Source organism: Pteropus alecto, unplaced genomic scaffold, assembly GCF_000325575.1.
Source record: "Pteropus alecto unplaced genomic scaffold, ASM32557v1 scaffold103, whole genome shotgun sequence".
NCBI lineage: Eukaryota > Metazoa > Chordata > Mammalia > Chiroptera > Pteropodidae > Pteropus > Pteropus alecto.
In genome coordinates, this window is record NW_006436288.1 from 7,313,992 (window position 1) to 7,325,530 (window position 11,539).

At 35.6% G+C, this 11,539-nt stretch overlaps 1 protein-coding gene across 11 annotated transcripts in view; it reads right to left on the reverse strand.

Moving 5' to 3' along the window:
• Positions 1-6,203: 6,203 nt before the first annotated feature.
• C2CD5 (C2 calcium dependent domain containing 5) overlaps positions 6,204-11,539 on the reverse strand; it is a 79,951-nt gene continuing 74,615 nt past the window's right edge. For 8 of the 11 annotated variants that reach the window (XM_025047383.1, XM_025047385.1, XM_025047380.1 and 5 more), the window contains 3 exons: positions 11,119-11,309; positions 8,370-8,516; positions 6,204-7,650 (listed from right to left, as the gene is read on the reverse strand). In XM_025047383.1, coding sequence (XP_024903151.1) covers positions 7,519-7,650; positions 8,370-8,516; positions 11,119-11,309 — 470 coding nt within the window. In that variant the 3' untranslated portion in view covers positions 6,204-7,518. The remainder of the gene's footprint in view (positions 7,651-8,369; positions 8,517-11,118; positions 11,310-11,539) is intronic. The other 3 variants (XM_006912681.3, XM_025047388.1, XM_025047386.1) reach the window with 1 other exon arrangement.

An 11,539-nucleotide genomic window follows, 5' to 3' on the forward strand; every position in this document is an offset into this window, starting at 1 on the left:
TTTCTTGTTGAGCCCTCCCCGCTGCCAGTGCGCCGGACTCAGCGACGCCATAGCCCTGACGTCATCAAACTGGATAACAGAGGTCGCGCTGTCAAGAGGATTCCCTGAAACCCCGCCTCCCCCAACTCATAGCCCCACCCAAGCCACATCCATTGCCGAGCAGCACCTAGACTCACACTGGAGGCAGATGTCCTCAATTTCTGGCGTGGCCTTTTGAGGCACCTATAAGCACAGCATCTGTGGATTGCTTGCTGAATCTTAACAGGTGGCCCTGGAGGGATAGAGGTTTGGGCTAAATTTGATCTGCAGCTGAACCCTTCTCAAGACTGTGCCACTGGATACCTACTTCACAAATCCACACTAATTAGACCAGGAGATGTAGAAGCTTGCTTAGTACATAGAAACGGACATGGAAAGGCAGCCAAAATGAGAAGACAAAGAAGGAGAAACCAGAAGAGAGAACAGAACAGAGATCCAGATATAATGAAGTCAAGTAATCTAACAAATGCAGAGTTCAAAACACTCTGCATTATAAAGATGCTCAATAAACTTTTGAGAAGTGTAGATAAATTCAATGAGAACTTCAACAGAGAGATAAAAACATAAAAATGGAAATTGAAATTATAAAAGGGAACCAATCTGAAATGAAGAACACATTATCTGAGATGAGAAGTATATTAAATGGAAAGAAGGAATAAACAAAGCGAATGAAGAAAAGGATCAAATGCCCTATCTAGAAGATGGACATACAATCAGAACAGCAAGAGATAAGATGCCAAGGCTATAAAAATAATTTAAGAAGCACATGGGACACTATAAAGGGTCCAAATATCCATTTGATCGGTGTAACTGAACAAAATCAAGACGTTGAACAGCTGTTTGAAGAAATAATGATGGAAAACTTCCCTAATTTGGTGAAGGAAATGGACATAAAACCTCAAGAAGCTCAGAGAATTCCAAAAATTAGGGATCCAAAGAAGCCCACACCAAGACCCATCATAATTAAAATGCCAAAGGTTAAATACAAAGAAAGAATATTAAAAGCAGCAAGAGAAAAAGAAATGATTACTTACAAGGGAACACCCATAAGACTGACAGCTGATTTCTCAAAAGAAACTATGCAAGACACAAGGGCTTGGCAAAAAATATTCAACAGGATGAATACCAAGGATCTACAACCAAGAATATTTTATCCAGCAAAGCTATCATTTAGAGTTGAAGAACAGATAAAAAGCTTCCCAGACAAAAATAAGCTAAAGGAATTTATCACCACTAAGCCAGTATTACAGGAAATGTTTCAGAGACTTCTTTAAGAAGAAAAAATATGTATCAAAAACAGGAATAAAGAATGGTAACAACTATATTTCTATCAATAAGTACCTTAAATGGAAAAGAATTAAGTGCTCCAACCGAAAGATAGAGTGACTGAAAAGATAAGAAAACAAGACTCCTACAATACGCTGCCTACAAAAGACACACTTCAGATTAAAAGACACATATAGACTGAAAGGAAGAGGATGGAAAAATATATTGCTTTGATAGACCTAGAAGGTATTTAAGTCAGAGAAAGATAAATGCTATATGGTTTCACTTATATGCAGAATCTAAGGAATAAAAAGAACAAACTAATCAAAAATAGACTGACAAATATAGTGAACAATTTGGTGATGGACAGAGGGGAGGAGGGTTTGGGGGGCTGGGAGAATGGGGTGAAAGGTAAAAGAACTACAAATTAGTAGCTGAGGGATGGTCACGGGAATAGGGAGCACAGCATAGGGAATGCAGTAAGCATTAATACATTGGCTAGGTAGAGGGTCAAGGAAGCGTGGGAGCAATTGGGGAGATTGTTTTACGAACTATATAGATGTCTAACTAATATACTGTATCCTTAAAACTAATTAAAATAAAATTTTTTAAAAAGCATGAAGTACTCAAGTGTAAAGCTTTGTAATCCCCCAAATGTTCAAGTTTGTGTACTGAAAACTACGAAATATTATTGAGGGAAATCAAACAAGACCTAAATAAGGAGAAATAATGTATTTATCAATTGGAAGTCTCAATATTAACCTGTGAATTCTTCCTAAACTATAGTTTCAATACAACCTCAATAAAAAAAAACCAGGATTTTTATATATAAAAATTATATATATACATACATATAAATCAACAAGCTACTCTAAAATTTATTTGGAAAAATTAGAAGTGTGTGTGTGTGTGTGTGTGTGTTTAAGTTGTAAACCCATGAATAACACTTGCAATCGGCAATTCAATAGACAGTAGGTTTGAGCACTAGTACCTGACACTCATCAAGCTTCCTTGGATGGAGTAGTCACGGAGGAAATAAGACTACCTGCTAAAGCGTCTTGGAAACCCGTGTAGAAGTCTTGGTCAATTTGCCATCATCACTGTAGACCAGCAGCTTCTGTTCTATCTCGTGGAACCCATTCCAACAGCGACACTATGTGGCAGTGGGAAGCAAATGCAACAGTGTACCAAAGAGGTTTCTGTACTGGCACAGCTTGAGTGTGGAAACTATACTTAAATTTTTGGGGACTTCATTGAGCCCCAGAGTGGTTGGACAATTCTAAGTGGAGATCACATCAAGAGCAGGAGATTCTGGATTTCTGCTAATTATTCAAGTGGGTATTCAAAAAACTAATTGGGAAAATAAAAGATGTGACTGTACTTATACCCTGAGTTTGTAAAGCATTTCATACCAGTTGTTATCATAAATAGCATAACTATATGGTAACTTTATCTCTAGAGGTTAAATTTATAAAAATTTGTATGTTTTCTGTTGCTACCATAACAAATTACCACAAACTTAGTGGCTTAAACAAGTTCATTATCTTACAGTTCTATTGGGCGGAGATCTGATAGGGGTCTCGCAAGACTGAAATCAAGCTGTTGGCAGGGCTCTGTTCCTTTCTAGAGGCTCTAGGGGAGAATCTGTTTTCTTGCCCATTTAAGTTGTTGGAAATTCAGTCCCTGGTGGTCATAATACAGAATCCCTTTTCCTCGCTGGCTGTCAGCTGGGGGCTGTACCTAGCATCTAGAGGGCACCTACATTCCTCACCTTGGCACACACGACTTCCTTCTTCAACGCCAGCCATGGCAGCTTGAGTCCACCTCTCACAGAATCTCTCTGACCTACTCTTCTACCCGCCTCTTCCACTTTTAAGGATTCACATGATTAGATTCTAGGTCACTCACAGATAACCGTGCATAATTTTCACATCTCAAGGTCTTTAATGTTCATTGCATCTGCAAAGTTCCTTTTGTCATGAAAAGTAATATATTCATAGGTTCTGGGGATTAGGCTGTGGACACTTTTGGGGGGCCATTATTTTACCTACCACAGTCATATTAGGATTTTTTTTTTTTTTTAACATTTAAAAATCTAATCTGAAAAATGTCTTGACTTTCCTAATGGAGAAAGGCTCAGTTTTTTAGGATAGCATTTACCCAATCATTCCCAGTGTTTCCTTTGGCCTGGTTCCTTATGCCCCTCCATTCATCCTATACTAGATTTAACCTGGGGTTGACAAAAAGGTTTCAATGAACTCCTTCAGGTAGTGTGCAAAATTTCACATGTATGTTTTTTTTCTGGGGAAAATGTCCGGAGCTTAGATCAGATTCTCAAAGTACTCTGTAAAAGACCCCACCCTGGGGGGAAAAAAAAACCCCAAACCTACAAAACTGTAGGTAAATCGTTGCTTTCACACAACATACATTTTCATGCTTCCACATTTTTATGCATCTTGTTTCATGACATTGGGTGCAGTGGAGAGTACAGGCTTTGGATTTCCCTTAAGTATCTGACTCAAGCTAAAACTGGGTTAGTGGTGATGGAATTTATCAAATAAGAAATAATGAAGAGTAGTAAATCTGATAGGGAGCAAATTAGGACATGTTAAATTTGATGAACCATCAAAATAGCCAAAAAATAAAGGAAAGAACAACTTAGCTAAGAGTATCTAAGATAGTCATATTGTCCATAAAAAATGAAAAGTTTGAATATGATAAAAGCGACGAAAAACTACATGGACAAAAAAATAAGGGGAAATTTGTCATACATGGCAGATCACCAACAAGAAAAAAATCAACCCAATAGAACCGAAATTCAATTTTCACAGGAAAGTGCAAACTCAAAAAATAGCTTTATTCATAATAGCCAAAAATGTTGTGCATATGTGGATGCATCTAGAAAGCATTATACTAGGTGGAAGTTACCAAGCACAAGATCCCAGTTCCTGGGATGGGAAAATGTAGACCATAAAAAAACACAAGGGAAAATGTGTTTTTTTTATGGTGATGAAAATGTTATTTTGGTTACACAACTGAATCAGTCAAAACTCCTTGAACTGTACACTTAAAATAGATTAATTTTATTGAATGTAAATTAGACCTCTAGCAGATTTTTAATATGCAAGGATACATACTAGGTTATTAACATGGATTGGGGATGGCTGTGATAGAAGGTGAAAAGGTAAAAAATAGAACTACTCTATTTAAAAATAGTATGATCCCATTTATGAAAAACTATATATGCACAAAAACGCTTCTCAGCTACCCAATAACTGCAATACTGCAATCCAATACTTGTATCCTTGGCATATTTACATTCAGGGGCAGATCAGGAGACGGAAGCCAGATGGTTAACAGATTATGGAAGAGGAGGAAGTAGAAGTGGAAGCAAATCTAGCAAAGTTATTGGTTAAACTGTGTAGTTTACCTTTGGAGCAGCAATGAAGGATGAATGATAGGAGGCATGCTCTAAATACTGTACAGTGGCCTCAGTACTTCCCAAAGAGTAAGTCCCAGCACATCCATTTAAAATGATCATGTTTCTGAAGGAATCCACACACAGGAACAGCAGCAGCCCCTGGGGCATAGGGTACCTTGGCTTTTCTGGAAAGAGCTAATGTTGGCATGGGTTGATTATGCTTCAGAGGCAGCTCATGTGGGCAGACAGAAAGCAAGCCTGAGTGGTTAAGGAAACTCCAGCTTTCCTAGAAATCAGCCTGGGCCTCTGTGGAGTGTACAATTTTGTTCATATCAAAATGGAGATAATGTCACCTAGCTAGTTTTATAAGAATTAGTGATAGTGCATATGCACAGAAAATTACCAAAAAAAAAAAAAAAAAGGTACTCAATTAGTGATAGGTATATTATCATTCTCTGCCTAGAAAGGACTCTGAAACATACTAGGCTATCACAAAATAGTTGTTGGATGGATGAATGGATAAAACTATGAATAGTCAATTCCAGTAAAATGCCTATTTTTCCAGACTGAGCTTAACTATTACTTCCTTTGGGAAACTACCAAGCTACCTTCATCCCAATTTACACACATTTTTTCGCTTAATAGTGTAGGTATCAGAGCCAGATTGCCTGTGCTTGAATCTTGGCTCCACTACTTACTGTGTCTTTGGGCGAATCACACAAACTCTCGATTCAGCTGCCTCAACTATAAAATGGGGCTTAACAACAGTATCTACCTCATAGCGTTTCTGTAAAAATTAAAAGGGTTAATACAGAAATATATTCATTGGGCCAGAGAAGCGTGGGGTTAAAGGGCTGGGAGAAAGCAGTGAAGGGTTAAAGTAGTACAAATTAGTAGTTGATAGAGAGTCATGGGGACAGGAAGCATGGCATAGAGAATGCAGTTAGCATTAATGTAAAGGCTAGGTGTAGAGCCAGAGTAGAGAAAGATCAATCAGGGGGATCGTTTTATAAACTATATAAATGTCTAACCAATGTACCGTATACTTGAAACTAATAAAAAAATAAAAATATATAGGACTACCTGGCACATAGGAAGCATTCAATAAACATGAACAATTTTTATAGTGCTACATACCACATTTTACAAATTATTTACTTATGTAGGCCATGAAAATAAGGTCCATGAGAGCAGGAACTTAGGTGTGTTTTGTACACTGCCTAAAACTATGCCCTGGGATGTAGTAGGAATTCAATAAAGAGTAGCTGAATGAATACCTACCAACCAAAGACAAAAAGTGCCACAATTATATATATACATTTTCCCAAAAATTAAGAAAAAGGCTTTGCATATAGTAGATGTAGAACAGATGTTTACTGACTGAAGGACTGAATGGATATGATCAAAAGGAAAGTGATTTTGGACTACTGACTGTACTACATCAAGGAGGTAAAAAAGAGATTTAAGAATATTTTAGTTTATCTTTATAAACGTTTTATTTAAAAAATAAAATTATAAACAAAATACAGAAAAATATTGACACCTGTGATAACAAGAAAATGACTCCTAAATCTTTAGGGCAGTTTGTTATCTTGGAAGAGCAAAACCATGAATCTTATAAAGAAATTTTATTGTGCAAAGGAGGAATGTACTCTTTAAGGTTCATTTATAATAGGCATTTGGCATTGACAGAAAAAGTATTTCTATGGATACATTCAACATTTTGCAGCATACTTACATTCAAGTTACATTTCCAAATTCTATGCCAAACACAATCTAACTCACCATCAAAAGTCCCTATGGTATTAACTAAAATTCTGTTTGGTAGGAAGGAGTACATTATAATTTTATTAGAAAATAATTTTATGTTCCTACTAGATCAATTGTATTTTAATTACTTCAATAAATTCATTGACCTTTTCTTTTCTTTTCTGTTGAAGCCAAGCCTCTTCTAGACAAATTAAGCACCAACTGAAATTTTTTGGCCAGTTATGAAGTCATATAGTAATTTCTTCCCTTCCCTTTCAATGAAAGAACACCAGCACTGATAACTTATGTCTTCTTTTACAGTACCTAAGACATATGGCTACAAGCTGCAGAATTTTAACTTCTTCAAAGATGGCTGAAACACTGTTCCCTTTCAGTTGTGACCAAACTCCTCATCAAAATAAACACACTAAAGGCCTTTTGAGCCATGCTTCTCTTGCTCAGGCCCACTTCCACGTCTGGAAGTGTACTTTCCCTTCTAATAAAGCTTTCTTCTCTACTGTTAAAAAACAAAACAAAAAACAAAAAACACACACACTAAAAACCCACATAGTTTTCTGTAAACTTTACTGCATTTACCCCACACATCCCTCAAATCAGACTATTTCGTCATTAACAATTTTCGAATTTGTTGCTTAGCTTTTCTAAGTTACACTAGGGTAGCTATCCTAGTTTCCTGATGATCTTCTCACTTCATTTATAAATTATGATTTTATTAAAATCAACATAAATACAAATATCTCCCATCTTTGCTACAGTTCTCTGAGAAACTAATCCTAACTTTCTGAAAGGTAGAGATTCCACCGGGCTTTTCTATCTAGGCTTGGCAAATAAAATGTCAAGATTAGAAGATTCTCATGCCTCCAAGAGATTCTAGACAAATCAAATCTACTCATAATGTATCAATTCTTTCTTAAATATCTCAAATTAAGTTCAATTTTTAAAAAGTCTAGTGAGATCATTAATGATGAAACAATGGAGACAGATGAATTTCATTTAGTTGAGCTCCTTCTTTCTAATTTCCTTCAGGTTGTAACTTCTCCCCCAGTACATGACGACTGGCAGTTGGCGGTGGGTTGCTGGGTTGATACCACTTCTAATTCAGATTCACGAACAAAAACCACTGCGTCACCACTTACATTTATAAGACACTGTGCCTATAAGAACAACAGGACATGTTCAGTTACAACAATATGCTCATACTCTTCTGTTAAATTATGGGCACTACTGTATAGCTATAAAAGCACAGGCTTCTAAGTAATCAGGGAAAAGACAGCTCAAGAGAAAAATGAGCAAAAGATAAGAACGCAATTTACAAGAAAGGAAACTCAAAAGAACCCATTAATATAGTTATTTAATTTTTAAAGGAATCTTTAACAATTTAAAGTGAGTTATCTTAACAAAGCTGATAAAAGAAATTTATTCTATAGTTTAACCTAAGCAACATTCCTTCACCCCCATTAACAGAATTATGTGACTTATATAAAAACAACAACAACAACATGACCGTACTCTTCACCAGCATGGCAGTTAGAACCCAACAGCATCATGGTCCAAACTAGAGGGTATTTTTAAGTCTCCTCAGTCAGCTATCACTGTATTCCAAAGACCCATCGAGATGGTGGAAAGAGTAGTAAATTAGGAGCAAAACTTCCAGAAGTATTTAGGAATAATCACTAGTCACCTGGGGTGTGGAAACAGCACCTGACCTACGTATGACTATGGTTATTAATATATTCATTAGAACACATTCTAAGCACTGCGTATCAAGAACTCTGTAAAGAGCAAATCCCTTGCGAGGGAGGGAGAGTGGAAAGTAGGAAAGCCATGGGAGAAATTTGCAGGACCTCCATCAGGATCTTTAACTACATCTCACCTGGTTCTTATTTGGATTCTCCATGAAGACACACTGCTTCATTATGTAGGACACGACAGCATTCCCTCCTAATGCAGCAACATGAGCTCTCACCATTGCGAACACTTCAGCAATAAAAGCATGGAGAAAACCACTGACTCCTCCTTCCTACATAATAATGCACAGGAAAATCAAACTACATACAGGTATTCATGAATGTATATAAAATGTCAAAGAATATATATTAAAATGTCTTAAATGATCTTAATGTAAGGATAGTTTTAATGTCCTTCATAATGGGAATTTACAGCATAAACAAATAAACCTTTACTGAACACATGTCTATGACAGGAATTTCCTTATTTTACAGATGATGAAATTGAAGCTCAAAGAATTTGTAATATGCCCATGACTAGCTATGATCACATGGCTAGTAAGCAAATGGCAGAGCAAGAATTCAAATTGTTCCTCCATCTTCAGTATCTCCCCCTATCAAATCATTCCTACCATTATTCAACTAAATTGATGGTAAATATGAACAATAAAGCCTCCCTGCTATCCATATCTCCCGTTCTGAACCATGTTCCAGCCATCCTTGCCTACTATCAGTTTCTCAAAGGGGTCAACCACTTTTTTGCCTCAGGAACTTTTATACATGCTGTTCCTGAAGGCACCTCACCCAATTTTCTACCAGGATAACTCATTCAATTCTTCAGGTCCTGGCTGACATGGGACTTCCCTGACTGTCTAAACTAAAGCGAGTTCCTCCATTATATTCTGATAGCCTCTGTTATATTTCTTTGACTTACTATCACTAGTAGTTATATATTAGTTACACAATTATTTGTTTAATGTCTACCATGCTCCAGTTCCACTAGACTGTAAAATCCATCAAGTCAGGGACTGCATCTGTTTTGTTCACAACTATATGCTAACATCTAGCTCAAAAGGTGTTCATACTAAGCATTGCTAGGGAATGAAATCCAGTAGTTTTGAACTTCATTGTTCAAAAATAGAAAGCACAGAAAACAAAGGCTAGCAGATTGCTTAAAATGTATTTCAACTGAAGTTTTCCATAAATTATAATGGAGGTCATTTACAGTCTAAGAAGAAATTTCCAACTTTAAACTGAAAGTTAAGGGCAAACTGAATGCACTGTTAGAAAAACACTTGACTAGGTCACATCTTTCTGAACAGCCAGAGGACCCAATGTGTAATTTTGTAAAGGTATCTCTTTTTGTAATTAAGGAGTTAAGTGAGTCATTTCAGCCTGTCTCCCATCAGAGCTTAGTGCATTTTTTTCTTTTACTTTTATTAGTTTCACTCCTGCTTTTTAAATCAAGAAATTCTGATGGCTGAGTAACAGAGACTACAGAGGGATAATTTTAAAAATTATTCATTAAGCAAATTATTAAGCAATGAAAAAATTTTGGATATTTATCCATACAGTCAATACTACAAATCTCTGTTGAAGGAAAAACCTAATGTGAAGCAACATTTTAATATATGGTTGCTTAAACAGTAGAGAAAGGCATTTTGGAAATAAAATTTTATGGATTCAAAAAGAGTGCACTATCCCTGGGCTATTAAGAGCAACTAGAAAAAGTTCATTCAACAATGTATGCCAGCCTCTCACACCCAACTTTCTTTGTCAAACTTAGATGGACTTAGAAGTGTCATTTATTTTAATTCTACATTAAAAGATTAATGAAAATATCAAGATAGTTTCATTTCCATCTCAATACAATTAGAATGACTAAAAAGTTAATTTTTCTTAAACACCCATCTAATTAATCTGTCAAGTCATTTACTTATTTACACACAAAAAAATGTCTTATATTTACACATGCCTGGCATTGTGCTATATGCAAGATATAAAAAATAGTATGTGGGCTATTATTTCTAAGAAAGTATAAAAACAGTGCTGGTGAAACAGTGGGAAAAAAGCATAGCTAAGTGAACATACTTTTAAAAAATATAAACTACTGCTAAAATAAAATTTGAACAGTTTATCAAGTTTCACACCTCGATCATTAAAAAATTTCCCTATTCATAATATTACTTTGCTCAGCAGCCTTGTTCCATAAGACATAATATAATTTTTTTCTTGAGTTTAAATTCCTATGTAATGAAAGATATATTAATAGCCTGACTCTGATTAACTTTGAGCACATCAAATAAAATGTTATAAGTTGTTACTTAAAATACAAATTAAAGTTTAATGATACACAGTGTGAGGCAAGAATTTGAATAAATGGCATTCCCATACAGTGATGGAGAAAGTAGAAGAAAATGAGCAGCCTCATTCTTTTTCAGAAGGAAGAAACAATTGAGCTAAATTATATCAACCATTCCCATAGACATACATCTACAATATAGTTCCCTACTATTTCGAAATGTAATCCCTTAAAAATTGCTATTTAAAAATGTATAGTAGATGACTACTCAGAAAACTAAGCTGTTCTTACAATGCTGTTTTAAATCTCTAATCAAACATGGATAAATTTGTTTTATTTACCACATGATAAGGATCTGGAAATTCTAACAGTAAACAAGTTTAAACCCAACACAACTCTTGTGATAAAACTAGCTACTATATGAAATTTGCTAAGTCTAATCTGGAATCAATCCAGATAGTTTATTGAAAAAAAAAGATGTGTACATGTGTTACTTTTGGCAAAAAATAAAAATTTGAAACTTGTTTGGTTTTGTCACTAACATCTTCCATTAGAGAAAATTCACAAAAATGAAATAACATCTATAAAATTACCTCACGTAGAGAAGTGGTTTCTCGAATGAAAAACATGTTAATTATCCCAAGATATTTAGTTATTTTCGCTCCGGGAATGAAAGAAAGAGGTGTCATCTTAACAACCCCAACTGTAGAATTTGCACAAGGTGGAGCAGAACGATTCCGGAAATTTCCTTCACCCATTGGACTTGCTTTTTCAACTGTCACAGCTAAAATCGGAGAAAGAAAAGAAAGTATCAAGATCAGATGCTGGTAACTCAAGTATTCCCCAAGGTTTCCAAGTAAGTGGTGACAACATTCAGCTGTCTGTGAGGCTAAGCCATGTCATGAAAGAAAAGAAATTATCATGCACTGCATGCAATTAAAAAAGAGAGAGAAAGAAAAACACAAGAGGAAATGCTGGAATGGAATTCTTTTGGAAGAAAAATGGCATTGCATT